At 38.7% G+C, this 21,758-nt stretch overlaps 1 protein-coding gene across 1 annotated transcript in view; it reads left to right on the top strand.

The window, feature by feature from the left end:
* Positions 1-9,523: 9,523 nt before the first annotated feature.
* The window catches only part of LOC127673329 (zinc finger protein 431-like), a 73,848-nt gene continuing 61,613 nt past the window's right edge, over positions 9,524-21,758 (top strand). Inside the window, exons 1-3 of the mRNA XM_052168962.1 lie at positions 9,524-9,598; positions 9,814-9,874; positions 10,739-11,720. Coding sequence (XP_052024922.1) covers positions 9,565-9,598; positions 9,814-9,874; positions 10,739-11,720 — 1,077 coding nt within the window. The 5' untranslated portion in view covers positions 9,524-9,564. The remainder of the gene's footprint in view (positions 9,599-9,813; positions 9,875-10,738; positions 11,721-21,758) is intronic.

The following is a 21,758-nucleotide window of genomic DNA, read 5'->3' as shown; positions in this document are numbered from 1 at the left end:
ATCACCTAATTCATCAAGATAATCAAAGACATTCGCTTCTTTAAGCTTGAGATATAGTTTCATCCACGGGTCTTCAATATTCTCCGAGCTCCCAGGAGGGAGAGAATCTGGAGAAGTTTCAGTAGTTGAAGGTTCTATTGGATCAACCAACCAACTCCAAAATTTTGAAACATTCATCCTTATACTTCTGCTCCTGTAGAACCCCACTCCTGGTACCAACTTCTGTATTAGTTTGGGTTCTCTAGAGTCACAGAATGTATGGATAGTCTTTATATAGTTAGGGAATTGGTTGATGACTTACAGTCCAAGTATATAGTCCAACTCCCAACAATGGTCAGCAGCAGCTGTGGATGGAAGTCCAAGTATCTAGCAATTTCTCAGTCCCATGAGCCAAGCAGGCAAGGAAGAGTGAGAGAGTCTTCCTTCTTCCAATGTCCTTATATATCTCCAGCAGAGGGTGTAGCACACATTAAAAGCTGTAGGTCTCCAACAGGGGGTGTGGGCCAGATTAAAGGTATGTGGGTCTCCAGCAGAGGGTGTGGCCCAGATTAATGGTGTGTGCCATGATGCCTTTAATCCTAGATGATCTTGAACTCAGAAATCTCCTTGTCTTAATCTTCTGGAATTCATAGTCACTATGCTTCAAAATCCCCATACCAAGATCCAGGTCAGAAACTTATATCTCTGAGCCTCCAAATTAGTATCATAGGTGAGCCTTCCAATTCTAGACTGTAGTTCATTCCAGATTCAGTCAAGTTAACAAACAGGAATAGCAATTACAGAAACATTATAAATGTAGTCATTGTGGTAAAGCCTTTTCAAAAGGGAGTAATCTCCAAAGGCATAAAAGAACACATGCTGGAGAGAAATCTAATGAATATTATCATGAATTAAATGCGAGTTAAGAAGCCATTGGGTTAGGAATATGATAGACATAGGTGCTTAGGATTATGTCAACTCTTGAGATGGTTCTTAGGATGTTTTGTCAAAGAATGTTGCTGCCTATTCCCCTTGTCTGAAAAGTCTCCTTGTGATTAAGGTAAAGAGGTTTACATTAATTGCATTGACAAAGGAAGTCTCAAAAGTCCACGCATAGAATTTGGCCTGAAACTTTTGATCAAGCATAACAAACTCCCAAAGGAAAATTACAAAATTTAAGATTCAAAGAGTAAAGCATCACCAGGAAGTTGAATGAAGGTAAATCTTGTGATCAAGGATATTCAAAAGTACTAAAGGAATGGTTACATGAAGTTATTCCTGTCAACAATGGTATTAATGGAATATTTATATTAGGGTCAGATTCCATCCATCTAAACTTATAGATTTGCAGTTGTATGAAATAAAAATGTATCATTTTAGGAATTATTATTACCTGGTTATTGTTTTCATATCGACATATGTTCATACAAATTTGTGTCAAGCTGAAACGGGATGGGTTTTGATTGGTATTCTGTGTTTTCAATTTAAGATATAAAAGGAAAAGCTTAGTCAGGCATGGTGTTACATGATTTTTATCCCAGCATTCATGAGACAGAGTCATACAGATCTCTGGGAACTCTGAGCAAGATCCAGGAAAGCCAAGATTAGGTAGTGAAGTTTTGTAAAAAAAAAAATGCTGATGATAATGTAATAGAAGGGGCCAACCAGATTCCAGCCCCAGCAAGGAGCAGATCTTAGCAGCTTTGTCCATGTGGCAGTCTTAAGAGGTAAGAATAGAAGGAACCACTGAGATAATTGATGCTGGCTAGCTAATTAATTAGAGGTGATGAAGAAGAAATCAGTATCACTGAGATAAAATCATCTAGGTAGTGTTTTCTGAGAGACAAAGAATGTGTGTTCCAGAAATTGCCAATATTGGACCTAGGGCATGTGTAAAGATTGTTCTTATTATCTGTTTTATTTTATTAAGTATTGTTGCTTTTGTGGTTTTAAGGAACATTGGTCTGTAATTCTCTTTTGTTGCATATACATTTTGATTGGATATTTATTTGAGCAACCATGAACTCACAAAATAAATCAGTTGTTTCTTCTGCCTATATTGTTGAATAGTTTGAGGAGTATTTTCATTAACTCCTCTCTGGATGTCTACCCTAAAACATATGGTCCTGGGCTCTCTTTGGTGGCAGATTAATATTGGCTTCTCTTTTTCTGTATGTTTAGGTCTAAGTTGTTTATCTTAGGGATGGAGAGAGTTCAGTGGATAAGAGCACTGACTGCTCATGCAAAGGTCATGAGTTCAATGCCCAAACATCACATGGTCACTAACAACCAACCATAATTTTATTTAATGTTGTCTTCTGGTGTGTCTGAAGACAGTGACGGTGTACTAATCTATGTAACATGAATAAATAAGTAAATAAATATTTTTAAGAGGTTGTTTATCTTGGTTTGACTTAATTATGAAATGTGGATCCTATCCAGGAAATTACCTATTCCTCTTAAAATATCCAATTCGGTGGAGGACAAGCCTTTTAAATTTAAATTTTTATCAATCTTGGAATTTCTTCACTTTCTGATATTTTTTCTCCATTTTCATTTTAGATTTCAGTAATTTTGGTATTCTCTATCTTTCAATAAGGGACTTCCAAGATAAACAACCTCTTAAAAATATTCCTTACTTTCATCTTTTTCTATTTTATTAATTTCAGCACTCTAGTTGGATAACTTCTCAATGTGTACTCTATTTTATAATTGCTCATTTGCTTCTTTCTGTTCTGGACTTTAAATTGTCCTGTTAAATTGCCAATAGGTGAGCTCTCCAAGACACAGATTGGGGATAGAAGTAGATAGAAGCATTTGGATCTATGATCTCAAGGCCAACCTGATAGTCAGATCTAGTTTCAAGACAGCTAGGGCTACAGATTAAAACATAGGATAAAATATCCAAACAAGTAAACAAGAAAGGAATGATGTTTCCCAAATTAAGATCCTATCACTGTGGATGCAATTGTCTAGACTTAAAATTATAGTGGACTGATGAAACTGGCAATGGAGGAAATGCTCATGGGTCAGATTATATATTTTTTTAAATTCAGTGAAAATGTCACATTGGCATCACTGTCAGTCACTTAGAGACTGCTGGCCCTGCCCCTGATGTCACACCGACCCCGCCCCTTGCCCATCTATCTCAGCCCCGGGTAGGAGCCATGTTGGATTCCCTGACTGTCACCCAGCAACCGCTGGCCACACCCCCTGACATCACCGAGCCCCGCCCCCACCTCGTGACCATGCATCTCAGCCCCTGGCGGTCAACATGTTGGCATCCCTGTCCATCACTTGGTGACCGCTGGCCCCACCCCTGACGTCACTGTGGTGCCTGCCCAGCATCCAGCCTCCTGGAATGATGTCATTTCCTGTCTTCTATTTTATGAATGAAATTGAGCTGTGAGTTTGAATGTGCGAATTTGAATGTGCATGTTGGTCGGAGGTCTGGCAGAGGCAGGAAGGAGGTGAGCGCTCGAATTTAGTGGCTGCTGGGATTGCTGAGCTTCCCAGGCTTTGAGCAGCCAGGCCTGGAATTGTGGAACGGGACCACATTCGCATGCACATTTGGATGAAGATAGTGCTCCATGCTGCGGGTGTCTGTGAACTCTGGAGTAACTCCTCCCTATCCTCCTGTCGTCTCCACAGAGGCAGTCTGTGAGTTTGGAGAGGCCTGGCAAGGCACGGGCTTCCCGCTCTAGAAAGTTTGCAGGGGGAAGGAGTGCAAACTCTCTCTGTGCTCCAGGCAGGGCCAGTGGACGGGCAAGGCGCAGGATTCCCGCTCTGCAAAGTTTGCAGCTGGGCGGAAGGCAAACCCTCTCTGTGCTCCGGGCAGGGACAATGGACAGGCAAGGCGTGGGCTTCCCACTCTAGAAAGTTTGCAGCAGGGCAGAGTGCAAACTCTGTGCTCCTCCAGGCAGGGACAATGGCTGGGCAAGGCGCAGGATTCCCGCTCTGGAAAGTTTGCAGGGGGACTGAGTGCAAACTCTCTCTGTGCTCTGGGCAGGGACAGTGGCCAGGAAAGGCACGGGCTTCCTGCTCTGGAAGGTTTGCAGTGGGGCAGAGGGCAAACCCTCTCTGTGCTCCTCCAGGCAGGGACAATGGCCAGGCAAGGTGCGGGCTTCCGGCTCTGGAAAGTTTACAGTGGGGTGGAGTGCAAACCCTCTCTGTGCTCCAGGCAGGGCCAGTGGACAGGCAAGGCGCAGGTTTCCCGCTCTGGAAAGTTTCCAGCTGGGCGGAAGGCAAACCCTCTCTGTGCTCCGGGCAGGGACAGTGGACAGGCAAGGCGCGGGCTTCCCACTCTGGAAAGTTTGCAGCGTGGCAGAGTGCAAACCATCTCTGTGCTCCTCCAGGCAGGGACAATGGCTGGGCAAGGCACAGGCTTCCCGCTCTGGAAAGTTTGCAGGGGGACTGAGTGCAAACTCTCTCTGTGCTCCAGGCAGGGCCAGTGGACTGGCAAGGCGCAGGCTTCCCGCTCTGGAAAGTTTGCAGCAGGGCAGAGTGCAAATTCTCTTTGTGCTCCTGGTGGGGACAGTGGCCGGGAAAGGTGCAGGCTTCCCGCTCTGGAAAGATTACGGTGTGGCAGAGTGCAAATCCCCTCTCTGCTCCTACAGGCGGGAGCAGTGGCCTCCTGGCAAGACCCTCCTGTGGGAAGTGAAGACGAGCCTGGCCGCCATGGATCTCTGGGCTGTGCGCCCGGCCCTCGCTTCTGCCTGTGAGCTGCTGAGATAGGTAGGAAATTCTTATGCCAATAAACTGAGTCCGGTTCCTTAAGGAGACAGGCCAGGCTGTGAAATGACCAAGACCTGGTAGAGTTTACAGAGGTCTGGTCTGGCGCTTTCCCAAGGAACATAAATGATCAAGTTGGAGCTGGCTGAAGTCTAGGGCTGTAGGTTGGGCAGGGCTAGGTCCCAGGGTAACTTTTTTTTTTCCTTTAGTTTTGTTAATTATTTCTGTAGAATTTTTTTTATTGCTTTACTTTAGATATTTAGTGTTTTGATTATTGTGCAGTAAAGGGACTTTTCCCCAATCTGTTTGGTATTTTGCATGCTTTTACATTAACTCTGGCTATATATTTATAATAACTCTGGCTATTCTTACACAGGCACCTTTAGTTTAGAAATTTTTCATTTAGGATTTTATTGGAAATGTTTTGTAGACATTTATACTGATTGATCTTTTTCACACTCACCCTCACCTTCTCCTTCTGAGGTGTTCCCTGTGGGTGTACAGCTTGAATGCTTCTCTGTGTCCTACTCTGAGCTCTGCTGTTGTGTGCTGTGAGGGGACCTCACGGAAGCTCTGAAATCAAGACATGGTGAGCACAGGACAGGCGCCCACAATGGGGAGGAACATGTGACTGAGCAGTGGGTGCTGGGGTTGTGGATCCTCTATGGGGTTGGATCGGAAGCATCATTAAGATGTGACTTTCTGTGAGGTTTCTAAGGGTGCTATTTACTTCATAGTTCAGGCCATGATCTCTGAATAATTTCAGTATCATGGCTGATTGTAATTCTGTGCAAAACATCTGGACCAGTTGCTTTTTTTCTAGAAGCATGGGTGGTTTCTGTGACTATGCAGCACCTGTGTCCAAACCTTTTTGTCTTTTATAATATACATTTAGAAGGCAAGGTTAGGCCTGGAGAGATGGCTCAGAAGTTAAGAGCTCTGGTTGTTCTTACACAGGCCATTAGTTTAATTCTTAGCAACCACATGGTGGCTCATAACTATATGGAATGGGATCTGGTGCCCTTTTCTGGCCTGCAGGAATACATGCAGGGAGAACATTGTGTTAGTAATGAATTAATGCCTTTAAAAATAGAAGACAGATATGAATCTAATAGTTCTGATTTCATACATTACTCATTCTATTGTTTACTTTGTTTTTTTGGCTGTAGCTTTTTTTATATTTATTTAATATGTTTAGTGTTGTGATTATTACATAGCAAAGGGACTTTTCTCCCATTGTTTGGTATTGATGATGTTTCTTGAACATTAACGGGCACTTTTTTTTTGCTTTTGAAAAATTTTACATTCATTATTTCATTTGAAATATTTTTGAGACCTTTATGCTGATTGATCTTTTTCATCTTCCTCCTCCTTCTCCTTCTCCTCCTCTTCCTCTTCCTTCTCCTCCTCCTCCTCTTCTTGTTCTTGTTCTAGTTCCTCTTGTTCTTCTTGTTCTTCTTCTTGTTGTTGTTGTTGTTGTTGTTGTTCTTCTTCTTCTTCTTCTTCTTCTTCTTCTTCTTCTTCTTCTTCTTCTTCTTCTTCTTCTTCTTCTTCCTTCTCCCTTTCTATCATGTCCTGAGAAACTAAACACAACTGAAACATGTAAGAGTCAGATGTGAAAGAGGTTGTTTGTGAGAAAGGAGAGGAGAACCTGAGGATAGTGACTTATTTTCCTGCCTAGTATTGCTTATCTTTCCATGCAGGTGTCTGGGCAGCATCATTTGTAGTGATTATTGGTCTAGGTAAGTTCTCTCAGTTTGTCTTGTTTGTGAGGGTGTTTATTCCTGTGTTACAGTTTTCTGTCTTGATTTTCATTGTGTGGCTGAGTGTGGCTTCTTTTACTGACATTTTTGTTATGTTCAAGAGAGATTGCTGGTTAATGTTGAAAGCTAGGAGAGGAGGTGGGCAGTAAGAGATGCTCTTCTCAATCCATAAAGAGACATAGTCAAGGGAGAGGTAAATCTGCCAGCGTTTCATTATTTCAGAGCTACAGTCATCTTAAGGAACCTCAGTTGAGGGTGTGTCCTCATCAGAATGGCTGGTTGCTATGTCTGTGTGAGATAGTGTGGATGATTGAAGTGGGAAGGGTCTTCCACTGAGGGTGACAATATTCATAAGCCAGTGGGCCTGGGCTGGATGAGAAAGCTACTTGAGCATGGGACACTGACCAATGGGGAGGAACATGCAGCTGGGCAGTGGGTGCTGGGGTGGTAGGTCAACTGTGGGGTTGGATTGGAAGCATCAACCAGATGTGACTTCCTGTGAGATTTCCACTGGTGCTTCTTACTTGCAAGTTGAGGCCATGACCTATGAATAATTTCTGTATCATGGCTGATTGTAATTCTGTTCAAAACATCTGGACTAGTTGCTTTCTTATAGAAGCATGGGTGGTGTCTATGCACCTGTGTCAAAACTATATTTTCCTTTTATAATATACATTAAGAAGGCAGGGTCAGGCCTGAGGAGATATCTCAGAGGATAAGAGCTCTGACTCTTCTTACTCAGTCCATGAGTTCAATTCTTAGCAACCACATGGTGGCTCATAATTATATGTAATTGGATCTGGGATCTGGTACCCTATTCTGGACTGCAGGAATACATGCAGGGAGAACATTGTATTAGTAATGAATTAATTTCTTATAAAAAGACTAACCCTAACCCTGACATTTTTTCTTTGTGTAATATTGATTCAGTGGGACTATCAAAAATAATGGTGGTCAGCTTAACCTTAAACCTGAGTTTAACCCTGGGACTTAACCTAAATTTCTAATCCTATTTTAACCCCTTAATCTCCTAACCATAACAACTCCTATCCTGATCCTACCATTACCCTCTAATCCTCTAACTGAAACCCTGGTTACTGTGGGGGATGCTTCGTCTGTTGTATGTAAAATGGTTTGGATGGTGTAATTAACTCTTAACTGGGGGGGGGGGTTCCTGCTTGACTTTAGGATGTGGCCCTCTTCAGTGTCTAATTCTCACTACTATGCATTTCAGCTAAGATCATCCCCATTGACTCCCTCTTGCCATCGCTTTCATTGTCTGTGGCTCATCCTTAAGCCTGCACCCTTAGAACCTTGACAGCTACAGATTTCAATTCATTTTCCTGACCCTATGGCCCTTCCTTTTCTCTCACCACACATGTTCCTTGCCTCCCCTTTCCCTTTCTTTACTACTGGCCCTTCCAGTTCTCTCTCTTTTATCTATCTCCTAGGTCTGCTTTATTTCCACTTCTGAGTGAGATTCAACCATGTTCATTTTAGCCTTCCTTTTCTTTTTTAAAGATGTATTTATTTATTTATTTATTTATTTATTTGTTTGTTTGTTTATTTATTTGTTTATTTATTATTATAAGCAGGGTATCTGTCTTCAGACACAACAGAAAAGGGTATCAGATCTCATTATGGGTGGTTCTGAGCCACCATGTGGGTGAGGGATTTGAACGCTGGACTTTCACAAGTGCTGTAAGTACTCTTACTAGCTGAGTCATCAATTCAAGCACTTAGCCTTACTGCTTGTTTATCTTCTTCAGGGCCAAGAAATGTAGTATGGATATCCTGTACTTTATGGTTATTATACATTTGTTAGTGAGTACATACGTGCATGTCCTTTTGGGTCTGGGATTCCTCATTCATGATGATATTATCTAGTTGTCCACCTTTTCCTGCAAAAAAAATTGTAAAATAAACATATCTTTAAGCTGTTTTATATCTATATCTTTAGTTTTGAAATATAGCCAAATATATAGGTTCTTTTTCTATTTCTCAGGATGGCATATGTTCATGATGTCAATATCTGAAATTTCAGGGTCATTGCATTCCTGGTGTATGCCATTCTGCCTCAGTCTTGTGTTTGTTCTGAAATGTTTGTATTAATACGACTCTTTTGCCTGTGTGCATGAATAAGAATATCATGTTTCTCACCTTTACTATTGTCAGAAGATGGCCTCAGAACTCTTTATTTTGAAGTAATGAGTAGTTGTTGGTCCTGTGTGTTTGTGAGAAATTGACCACCATTATGTGGAAGACAAGCAAGAGCTCACCACTGATTAATTCTCTCTCCAAACCTATATTGCTTATTTATAATCAACATTTATATTACTATTATTTTCATCTATTCATTTGTAACTATTTAATCATGCATTGTCTTTTAGTAAAATTTTATTAATGTTATAGTTTAAGCTGTTGCACTTCATGTTTCTGCAACATTAATAAAGATCTGAAATGAATGCATGATTCTTTGTAGGAAATTTTAGTAAAGAATTGTGAGTTCTTATCATTTTTGTTTCCTTGGTTGATTTTGGTAGAGTATTGATGTTCTTAATATATAACATTTGGTCTCTTAGAACACATTGCATAGGCCATGCTGCCGTCAAGCTAAATGACTTATACCTGCCTGTAACTCTGTGATTAAAGGCATTAGCAAATACACCCAGCTTGCCCATGAGTTTTGTAGTTAGTAATTGTTCATACAATTTTTCAGATGTGTGCTCAGTATTGTAGATCTGTTTCCCCTGCATCAACCTCTCAATTGGCATTTCTCTGGCAAGGCTGTATCCTATTCAACATGTTCAAAATTGACACACCTAAATCTTATAAATCAAGATCCCTCTAAAATGGCACAGTGATTATAAATTCTGAGTCAGAATATAAGTGGATCAAGTGCCAAAATTATATGTATATGTTTTTGAGGAAGCATATATTTCCTTTATAGCCATGTTAATATTATCCTTTGTGTTATACACATGTATGGGATATTTAGGATGCCGTGACTTTTGATGATGTACATGTGAACTTCACTGGGGAAGAGTGGAATTTGCTGGATCCTTCCCAGAAAAATCTCTACAAAAATGTGATGTTGGAAACCTACCTGAACCTCGAAGCTATAGGTAAGACTGTTATTTTTTTCTCTAAAGGAAAGAAATGTTTCTTGGTTATTGATGATCTTCTATTATTTTAATTGTGAATAATGAAGATTGAGCTGAATAATTCAGTTTTACTGAATTTTAATTGTAACATTCATAATGCAGTGATAATTCACAGTACCTTGAATTTTGCCTAATTTCCAATAGTATATCATTGATTTTCTGGTACTATGTTTTAGGCTATTATCAGGGAGACCATCATCTTGAAGAACGTTGTCAAATTAGTAGAAGATGTGAAAGGTAATTTTTATGTGCAAGCTGATACAAATTTGCCTCTGAGGAAATTTCCATATGTTCTGGAATCTCCAATAAAAAGAAAGAGTGTTAAATAACAGTCCTTTAAGTGCAGCTCTAATTATAATGTTCTTACAAAACCATATACCTTGAGATCTGATATCTGGTTATTGTATCCATTTGATATGTAGCTCCTTTTGAACTATGCTATGCACCTGTCAATCTGTATAGTCTCACAGTACTTAGAAATTGTATATTGAATAGTGAAAATTTTATATCCAAAACATGCAAATAAGCAAATAGTCAATAGTAAGATTTTGGGAATAATGAAGGAAGCAACAATTTTTTTTTTGTTGTTCTAGAACAATGAGTAGATATGTAGTATTCTGCCTTTGATAGACATTAGGAATATGATGTACATTTGCAACTAAGTGGTTTTATAGTTTTACAGGAAATAGCCCCAAACTCAGTGTAGAAAATCTTTATGTGTACTAGGAATTTGGAAATTTTTCTGTGTATCCTGGTTCACAGTCAAATGTGTTGTAATTCACTCTATAGGAAAAATTGTGAATGTAATTAGTGTTGCAAAGATGAGAGTTCTTCAAACTTTCTTCAGATAGCTGAAATATATTATATAACAATCCCTTATATAAAGAGGATGTTATAAATATGAGCCATGTAATAACGATCACAAGTGTCTTGAACAACTCATGATGAGGGAGAACACCATAAACATGCAAAGGGCTAAAACCTTAAGATCTGATGCTTTTCTACCATATACCAAATTGTAAACATAATTAATACTGATTACATGATTCATAAGAGTAATTAATACAGTAAAGGTTTCACATGTGCTAATTATTGTTGCAGGCCTTTAAGAAGTCATAGTGGAGAGAAACCCTATGAATGTAACCAATGTGGTAAAGTCTTTGCAAGATCCAGTCATCTCCAATATCATAAAAGAACACATACTGGTGAGAAACCTTATGAATGTAATCAATGTGGTAAAGCCTTTGCAAGATGCAGTGATCTCCAGTATCATAAAAAAAAAACACATACTGGAGAGAAACCTTATGAATGTAATCAATGTGGTAAAGCATTTGCACAGCATCTACATCTCCAATATCATAAAAGAACACATACTGGAGAGAAACCTGGTGAATGTAATCAATGTGGTAAAGCCTTTGCAGTACCCAGTCATCTCCAAAGACATAAAATGGCACATACTGCAGAGAAACCTTATGAATGTAATCAATGTGGTAAAGCCTTTGCACAGCGCAGTCATCTGCAATATCATAAAAGAACACATACTGGAGAGAAACCTTATGAATGTAATCAATGTGGTAAAGCCTTTGCACATCGCCGCTGTCTCCAATATCATAAAGGAACACATACTGGAGAGAAACCTTATGAATGTAATCAATGTGGTAAGGCCTTTGCATGTCACAGTACTTTACAATATCATAAAAGAACACATACTGGAGAGAAACTTTATGAATGTAATCAATGTGGTAAAGCCTTTGCACAGCACAGTGCTCTCCAAATACATAAAAGAACACATACTGGAGAGAAACCTTATGTGTGGCATCAATGTGGTAAAGCTTTTGCACAGCGCAGTACTCTCCAATATCATAAAAGAACACATACTGGAGAGAAACCTTATGAATGTAATCAATGTGGTAAAGCCTTTGCAGTACCCAGTCATCTCCAAAGATATAAAATGACACATACTGGAAAGAAACCTTATGAATGTAATCAATGCGGCAAAGCCTTTGTAGCACACAGTCATCTCCAAAGACATAAAAGAACACATACCGGAGAGAAACCTTATGAATGTAATAAATGTGGTAAAGCCTTTACAAAACCCAGTCATCTCCAGTATCATAAAAGAACACACACCAGACAGAAAACGTATTAATGTAACTAATGTGGTAAAGTGTTTTCACCAGGGATAAGTCTCTAAATTCTGTGTGCTGGAGAGAAACAATAAATATGATCATGAATTAAGTGGGAGTTAGGAGGGTATCATAGTAGGATATGATAGACATGGGTGCTTGGGATTATTTCCACTCTGGAGATGTTTTTTTTGTTTTTTGTTTTTTGTTTTTTTGATGCTTTTGCAAAGAAGTTTGATGCCCTTGTCTGAAGAGTTTCATTGAGGTTAAGGTAAAGATGTTTACATTAATTGTATTGACCAAGTAAGTCACGAAAATCACCGCATAGAATTTGGCCTGAAAGTTTTTAACAAGCATAGAAACTAAGAAAGGAAAAATATAAAAGAAAGGTTCAAAATACAAGGCTTCATCAGGAAGTTGAATGAAGTTTAATCTTGTGATCAAGGATATTCAATAGCATTAAAGGAATGGGTACATTAGGACAAAATTACATTCAGCTAAACATATAAAATTGCAGAAAGGGAACTGTATCATGATAGGAATTATTATTACCTGGTTATTGTTTTGATGTAGACATATGAATATACAAGTATGTGTCAAATTGCCAAGGGATAGATTTGGATTCTGGGTTCTGAATTTAAAATATAAACAGAAAGGTTTAGTTCAAGGCATAGTGTTACACGCTTTTTAGCCTACCATTCACGAGACAGAGCCATTCAGATCTTTGAGATCAAGGTAGATCTCTAAGCAAGTTCCAGGAAAGCCAAGATCAGGCAGTGATATATTTGAAATATTGAAAGCTGCTGAAAATGGAATGGAAGGAGGCGTGTTCCAGCCCCAGTAAGCAGCAGAACTCAACACCTTGGTCTTAAATGGTAAGAATAGAAGGAACTACTGAAACAATTGATGCTGGCTAGCTAATAATTAGAGGTGATAAAGAAGAAATCAGCATCATTGTAGTGAAAGCTGACTATTATTTCCTGAGTGACAAAGAAGGTGTGTTCTAGTGTTCAACGAGGTTGGACCTAATGGTGCAACTGGGCTTGGTCATGTGTAAGAATAACACAGGTGGTACTGATTTCGAGTTCATGAAGTTGTCATGCAGAACAGCTGAGGCTTGGCACCATTGAGCAAGCATAAGGGAGGTTATGGGTCAAGACTAGTTCTAGCAGAAGAACCCAGCACCTTGAAGATGCAAGTACTATGGGATGAACAGCAAGAACAACAGGAGCAAAAGAATGGAGTCAACCAGAGCTTAAAGTAATACAGAGGACAGAGTTGGAAATGTGACCCAATCTCTTTGGAGGAGCAGAGAAGATCATGTGTGGATCCAGGACATTGAAACAAGAACCTGTGAAATTGAACTTATCTTAGAGACCCCAAGTTTTTGAGATGTTAGAACTATACGATACCTGCTCAGGAATTGAATAACACCAGTTAAAGAGAACAAATTTTGCTTCATTGAACAAAGCAGAAAGGAGTTGGAGAACTGAAGAACACTTTGACATCAGATATGGAGATGCAGAGTTTGAAGATTGTTCTGCTGGCTTTGGTCTTCTTTAGGTCCAGTATTTCCTCATGGTTACCTTTAGGAATAATAAAGTATATCCTGTGAAGGTCAAGGTATATTATGTGCTTTATTGTTTCCAAAAATATAGCAGATTACTATTGCATGATTGGATTAATCACAGAAGAGGCTTTGACCTTTGGACTTTTAATATTTTTGAGACTTTGATAGATGATGGTGCCTTTTGACATTGGAGATCATGTGTTTTGCAATATGCTTTCTTTACATATGGTCTCCATATACTCTTTTGTTGGATCAATCATATGGGGCCAGGCAGTGGAATGTGGTAGTTATGATTTATGTGAGAGAGGGAGTGCCACTAATAGCAGGTGTGTTTTTTGCAGAAAGTTTAACAGCGTTTAGCTGGGCTTTAGGGTTCCTCCCAGTGCTGAAGAACCCCTCCTTTTAGCACCCTGTAATATGTCTCTTCCTACCTTTCTTTGAATCAAGATGCAGAACTCTCATATGCTTCTCCAGCAGTATGTTTGTCTGTGTGCGTACCATGTTTCCTCCTATGAGGAAAATGTTCTAAACTTCTGAAGCTGAAAGACGGCCCCAATTAAATGTCTGCTTTTATAAATGTTGCATTAATCATCTCATCTATTCTTAGTAATTAAAATCTAATTTAGAAATAAAGTGAGTGAATTTAGGTTGGTGAAGCTTCTGCACAATTCTACAGTCTTCTTCATCATGTAAGAATTCGTACTGCAGATAATCCTTGTGAAAATATTTGGTATGGTGAAGGCTTTGCAAAAATCTGTAATCTTTATCATTATAAAATTATGCATGCTGGAGAGAAATTATATGAAATACAGCACTGTGGTAAAGCCTTTATGTTGTGGGTCTACTGAAGTACATCACAACTCAAACATCGGAAGAATGCAAATGATAAGAAATTATTGTAATCAAGTCAGTACTGATAAATCTGGGTGAGAAAAATACACTCCCATGCTTATCTGAAATATTCCACTCCTATCCACACAAAGTCTGTAAATTATATAGCTTCCATTCTTCAAATCCACAAATACCAGTGACAAGTTATATCTATATATCCCCCCAATCACTGCATTTTTCTATTCTTTATCTTTGTCAACTGATACAGAATATAGATGTTATGTTCTCGCCTATCATAGCCATGTGTTCTTTGGTGGATAGAAACAAGCATTATATTTTGAGAAATAAAACAGGAGTAATGGAAATTACAGTTATAAATAGTTGGGTTTTTTTTGGAGAACAAAACATGAGTAATGAAATCTACCTAGATATTGTTAAGTACTAAGGTCAGCTATTACATGGCACTTAAATTTAGTTTGAACTTACGTTTAAATGGACGTTGTTAACAAAAAGGCAGTCCTTAGGACAAATTTCTTTTTGCTTGTTCCCAACATTTATATATTATAGTCATACACACACACAAACACACACACACATATAATTACGTTATATACGTAATATATAATATAATATATTATGTTATATACGTAAGTCATCATATATATATTATACATCATATCAAATGTACAACAGAACACATCTTACAAATGCAATAAGTGTGATAAGACATTTTCACAACACATTTATTTATAAATATATAAATGAACCCATCCTGGAGAGAAATGCTATGCATAAGCAATGTGTTAAAACCTCTGCATGTAACAGTAGTTTTAGAAATAGACTATGAAAAAGGCATAAGAAAAGTGATAATTCAGATAAACCCCATAAACTTAGATGATGGGTTAATGTTTTGCACTTTCTGGCATCGTTGTACAAGAGGAAACTCTTTGGTATGCAATAAATCTACTAAAGCCCTTACATTTTACAGTAGTCTTTGAAAACAATCAAGATTACCAAACCTAATCTGTAAATACAAAGAATTTGTCAAGATCTGAAGCAACACACTTACATTGTTTCACTGAAGATTATTTATTTTTCTTAAAAAAAAAACTGTGACAAGTGTCAAGAATCAATTTAGACTTTATGATGCCCCTCGATTTTATTTGCACTTGTAAACATGTATTGAGAAAAGACACATGAAGGCAACAGTAAGGAAACCTTTATGTATATCACAATTCTCTTAAGTTACATGAAAGAACTTTTACAGTTGTAAAAATTTATGGCGCGTACTAGTGCCTTTTGTGTTGTAATCATTAATTGTAATGTCTAAGGTTACCTCTGAAAAAGTATAATTTGGTTTATGATTCCAGAGGGATATGGGTTGACCATGAAAGTGGAAACACAGCAAGTGTCTTGCAAATGGGAGAATGAGCCTGAGGCAGAGAGACTTTTCAAATTGCTTATCCAATGCATGTGTTCATATAATTGTTCATCTCTATATCGTATACACACAACCAACAGAAATGCACTCAGCATATTTTATTCTTATATTTGTACATACTTTCTAAATCATACTTAAAATGATTGACTTGGAAGATGTAGTGAAGGCAATGGGAGAGCACAAAACATAACAAAATAAACTTTAATTAAAAGGTCAAATAAATTTTCAATAAAAGTGCAGGTAGACAGGCAGAATGCTAGTGAAGAACATTGTGAACTGAAAGAAAATATGTTTTATTCCCAGAACAACTTGGTAGGTTATCCACTCCTGTAAATACAGTCCCAAAGGATCTGATGCTCCTCTGGCCTTGCAGGTACTGCACAAAGATATACGCAGGCCACACATGCAAGCACATAAAATAAAAAAATGAAACTAAAAAGTATTTCACTATAGTCCTGACTTCGTCCTGAGACAGAGCACAGTCAGGGCGAGTTAAAATGGACTCCTTCTGGTCTGGATTTAGGCACAGTTGTGGCCATCCTTGGAACCATCCTCCTTAGAGTCAAAACTGAACATAGAACTTATGAACCAAATGTATCTGGCAGATATTTGTAGATATTTCATCCTAAAGCAAAAGAATATACCTTATTCTCAGCAGCACATGGTACCTTCTCTAAATTTTATCACATGATCAGTAGCAAAACAGGACTCAACAAATACAAGAAGGTTGAAGATAACCCAATGCATCCTATCACATCACCAAAGACTTAGGCTGGGCTTGAAAAAAAACAATAGAAACATCACATAAATATGGAAACTGAACAACATCCTACTCAATGATATTTGGATCAAGGAAGAAATAAAGAAAGAAATTAAAGACTTTTTAGAATTTAATGAAAATGAAGGCACAACATACCCAAAATTTGGCACACAATGAAAGCAGTGATAAGAAGACTCATAGCTCTGAGGTTTTGTAATTCCCACAAAAACCATGGAGATTAGGGGACACTCATTCACTAATGTGTTTCCATTCACACTAAGCAGTATGGCCCTTAGAGGAGCTTTGTGACTATCTTGAAGGCATATTACAGCAGAGGCAGGATTAAGTCTTCAAAGCAAGACTTATTTGCAAATAATAAGTCAAGTCTCAGCTACAGAAGACATTGCTCTAACCAGAAAACAATATTAAATACCAAAGCTTCTGAGCAGAAAGAATGAAATTCTTAAATATGAGGAAACTATGGAGAATAGAAACGAATAAGTGATTAGAGCATTTACACATAGAAAATGAAATTCAAAAAGCAATAGGAACCATTGACTTTTTAAAATGATAAACATGTTTGAAAAAGACACATAGGTATATTCACATTTAAAAAGAGCAGACATTTGTTGGTAGAGGGCATGACAGTAAAAAGATAGTTTTTTACTTTGTCCCTATGGGCAATGTTACTGGGGCCAATCACAGCACAAGGAATGTTTTGTCAGTCTTTGTTGACTTAACTATATCATTGATCATTCCACATATCTCTACATGAGAATCCCCTAATTTGTAATTCAATATTCAGTGGCTCAAGCTAACCTAACCAAATTTCACACCCCCACAATCTGGTGTGTTTTTTTCACATATATGCATTAATACATGCTTGGAATTTACTGGGACTAAAGGTGTGTACCACCATGGTTCAGCAAAAATATCTTTAATGACACCATGCATTCATCTCTGGCTAATGCTCTTTTAGTTTCATGCCCATGTTATATTTTAGACAATTAAATAGGGACCGGAGACTGAAAGTCTCATCGATTAGGTAGATGGAAGTTTTACACAGAAAAGATATTCCTAAAATTATTTCCTAAGTACATCAGTGCCTCATACAAAGGGTCATTCTTCAGTGACAGGCTCGTAAGTCGGAAGTCTCAAAGGATGAAAACAGAGGTAAATATATATACATTTGTGGTGGGAAAGCCTTAAAGAAGCCATGCCTTATGCCTTATGGTAAGTAGATTCCTTAATAATAGCAATTTGTCTTTCAGTGGGGGTGAATTGGTCAGTCTGTTGACCATGTTCTCCCCAGCATAGAATTTTAATTTACTCATAGGTGTAGAGTGACCAGGATGGAGATATGGGCATCTCCACAGCACCTGAGTTGATGTGAACTGTGATATTGTTCTCTTGACTTTGGAAACCATGGGCTGGAGACCTTTAAGGAGAAGGGCCTTTCTATGTAGTAGGGAATAAGCCTAAAAAGACATTTCCTGTGGTGGCTTGAAGCACAAGTAGGAAGGCAGAGAAAACACCTGCTGCTTAGATCTCCACTTCCCCACAGAGATGTAAGAGATGTGACCTTTAGAGCAGGCATCTCTCTCCTGGACCAAAATCTTTGGTGAGATACTGGGTGCCAGGCATGCCAGGCATTCTCTCTTCTCTTTGGAATTAATTCATGGTGTTCTGTCCATTCTGTATGTCTTCTATCTGTTGAAGATCACTTGTGTTCTTGTACTTACAAATGCTGTTGGATGACCATCATCCCAAGCAGCCCTCCCCAAAGTGAAGCAGGTAAAGACAGAAATGAAAGGCTGACTACAGAACTACTGCTGATGACCAATAAGAGAAATGACTTGTGAAATCCCCTGGTCAAAATCACTTAAGGATTCTTGGACAATATGTTTATATTGTTTCAAACACCATGGAGTTGGTCTGGGGTCTGCAATGTCATACTCATCTTATCATTTTAAGTTCTTGTGTTATAAGAGCTGCAACTTACAGGTGTCCCTTTTATAAATTTGTAACATTGGTAAAAGAAAGTTGGCTTAATACTTTTAACTCAGAGTAATTGAGAACATGTGTCATGAGCCAATGCAGGGAAACAGGTCTCTAAGTTACTTCTAAATTGGGTAATATTTTATGCAATTCTTATTCTAGAATCCAGATTTATAAAACAAAATATTTAGGGCAATTACTCTTTGGTGAGGTATTAAAGGCAGCAACATTGTGGCAGGTATTGGCAACCAAACGTTTTAATGTTCGATTAATGCTTTTGGTGTTGATTTTAAAGTGAATGGATTTATATTCATCTTTGTGCAGATATCCGATCCTCATACAAACAAGATCTTGCTATGGCTGTTCCCATGTAGGGTTCTACAGTAAAAATAATGCTTTCTCAGCACAGATGTATTAAGGAATATTTTAAGTATTGGGAATTAATAATTTTAGGAAGGATTGTCCAAAGAATCCAAGACATAGACAGACAGTAGAATTGCTCTCCTGGAGTATTTCCTCACTGATGGAGGTGTAATCATTTGCCCTGACCTCAGACAATAGGCTCAGATTAAGAAACTCACATTCCTCCAGTTGAACCAGCACCATTTGTTGAAAAGGCTATCTTTTTTCCATTGGATGTTTTCAGCCTCTTTGTCGAGGATCAAGTGGCCATAGGTGTGTGGGTTCATTTCTGGATCTTCAATCCTGTTCCATTGATCCTCCTGCCTGTCACTGTACCAATACCATGCAGTTTTTAACACTATTGCTCTGTAGTATTGCTTGAGGTCAGGGACACTGATTCCCCCAGATTTTCTTTTGTTGCTGAGAGTAGTTTTAGCTATCCTGGGTTTTTTGTTGTTCCAGATGAATTTGATAATTGCTCTTTCTAACTCTGTGAAGAATTGAGTTGGGATTTTGATGGGTATTGCATTGAATCTGTATAGTGCTTTAGGCAAAATGGCCATTTTAACTATATTGATTCTACCGATCCAGGAGCATGGGAGGTTTTCCCATTTTTTGAGGTCTTCTTCCATTTCCTTCTTCAGAGTCTTGAAGTTCTTGTCATACAGATCTTTCACATGTTTGGTAAGAGTCACCCCAAGATACTTTATACTGTTTGTGGCTATTGTGAAGGGGGTCATTTCCCTAATTTCTTTCTCAGCCTGCTTATCCTTTGAGTATAGGAAGGCCACTGATTTGCTTGAGTTGATTTTATAACCTGCCACTTTGCTGAAGTTGTTTATCAGCTGTAGGAGCTCTCTAGTGGAGTTCTTTGGGTCACTTAGGTAGACGATCATGTCGTCTGCAAATAATGATAGTTTGACTTCTTCCTTTCCAATTTGTATCCCTTTGATCTCCTTATGTTGTCGAATTGCCCGAGCTAGTACCTCAAGTACAATATTGAAAAGATAAGGAGAAAGGGGGCAGCCTTGTCTGGTCCCTGATTTCAGTGGGATTGCTTCCAGTTTCTCTCCATTTAGTTTGATGCTGGCTACCGGTTTGCTGTATATTGCTTTTACTATGTTTAGGTATGGGCCTTGAATTCCTGTTCTCTCCAAGACTTTAAGCATGAAGGGATGCTGAATTTTGTCAAATGCTTTTTCAGCATCCAATGAAATGACCATGTGGTTTTGTTCTTTGAGTTTGTTTATGTAGTAGAATGCGAATTGATCCATCCTTGTCTCCTTGTACTAAGCTCAAATCCAAATGGATCAAGGACCTCCACATAAAGCCAGACACTCTGAAGCTAATAGAAAAGAAATTGGGGAAGACCCTTGAGGACATCGGTACAGGGAGAAAGTTTCTGAACAGAACACCAATAGCGTATGCTCTAAGAGCAAGAATTGACAAATGGGACCTCATAAAATTACAAAGTTTCTGTAAGGCAAAGGACACCATCAAGAGGACAAATCGGCAACCAACAAATTGGGAAAAGATCTTCACCAATCCTACATCAGATAGAGGGCTAATATCCAATATATATAAAGAACTCAAGAAGTTAGACTCCAGAAAACCAAACAACCCTATTAAAAAATGGGGTACAGAGTTAAACAAAGAATTCTCACCTGAAGAACTTCGGATGGCGGAGAAACATCTTTAAAAATGCTCAACTTCATTAGTCATTAGGGAAATGCAAATCAAAACAACCCTAAGATTTCATCTTACACCAGTCAGAATGGCTAAGATTAAAAATTCAGGAGACAGCAGGTGTTGGAGTCGTGTGGAGAAAGAGGAACACTCCTCCACTGCTGGTGGGGTTGCAAATTGGTACAACCACTCTGGAAAGCAGTCTGGCGGTTCCTCCGAAAACTGGGTACCTTACTTCCAGAAGATCCTGCTATACCACTCCTGGGCATATACCCAGAAGACTCCCCACCATGTAATAAGGATACATGTTCTACTATGTTCATAGCAGCCCTATTTGTAATTGCCAGATGCTGGAAAGAACCCAGGTATCCCTCAACAGAAGAGTGGATGCAAAAAATGTGGTATATCTACACAATGGAGTACTATTCAGCCATTAGAAACAATGAATTTATGAAATTCTTAGGCAAATGGATGGAGCTAGAGAATATCATACTAAGTGAGATAACCCAGACTCAAAAGGTGAATCATGGTATGCACTCACTAATAAGTGGATATTAACCTAGAAAACTGGAATACCCAAAACATAATCCACACATCAAATGAGGTACAAGAAGAAAGGAGGAGTGGCCCCTGGTTCTGGAAAGACTCAGTGAAACAGTATTCAGCAAAACCAGAACGGGGAAGTGGGAAGGGGTGGGTGGGAGGACAGGGGAAGAGAAGGGGGTTTGCGGGACTCTCGGGGAGTGGGGGGGCTAGAAAAGGGGAAATCATTTGAAATGTAAATAAATTATATCGAATAAAAAAAAAAAAAGAAACTCACATTCACACCCGAGTTAATGCAAACCTCAGTGAGGCCTAGTGAGGTTTGTGAGGCACTGCTTTGTCTTGCAAATTCCACCCAGGGAGTTACATGCTGGAACCTCATTACTAACAGATTTTTCCAGATGTGGTTCAAATTATAGTTCAAACTTGAGATTTATGAAAGGTTAATGAGGCTATGGAAGTTAAGAAGACATTGAGGTCTGGCCTGCCTACTCCTCCATATAGAGTTATTATGGATTTGGAGCCTTGTTTCATTTTAATTGTCATTCGTGCTCTGGGGAACCTTTTGAGCTGGTTTGGTCATCATCATGTCAGACAATCTGTCCTAGTTGAGTGGTTGTCAGAGAAGGCTTACTGTAAAATACAGACAAAATGAAAACCACCCTGGGACTCCAAATTCAGAAGCTGTTTCCTGGTAACTCATATAGTCATTTATAATAGATGGTGGTGGGCAAATTTCCCAAGGTCACATTTCTCAATGTAGA

Source organism: Apodemus sylvaticus, chromosome 22 (assembly GCF_947179515.1).
Source record: "Apodemus sylvaticus chromosome 22, mApoSyl1.1, whole genome shotgun sequence".
In the NCBI taxonomy this organism is placed as follows: domain Eukaryota; kingdom Metazoa; phylum Chordata; class Mammalia; order Rodentia; family Muridae; genus Apodemus; species Apodemus sylvaticus.
This window is presented reverse-complemented; position numbering and strand designations above follow the sequence as displayed.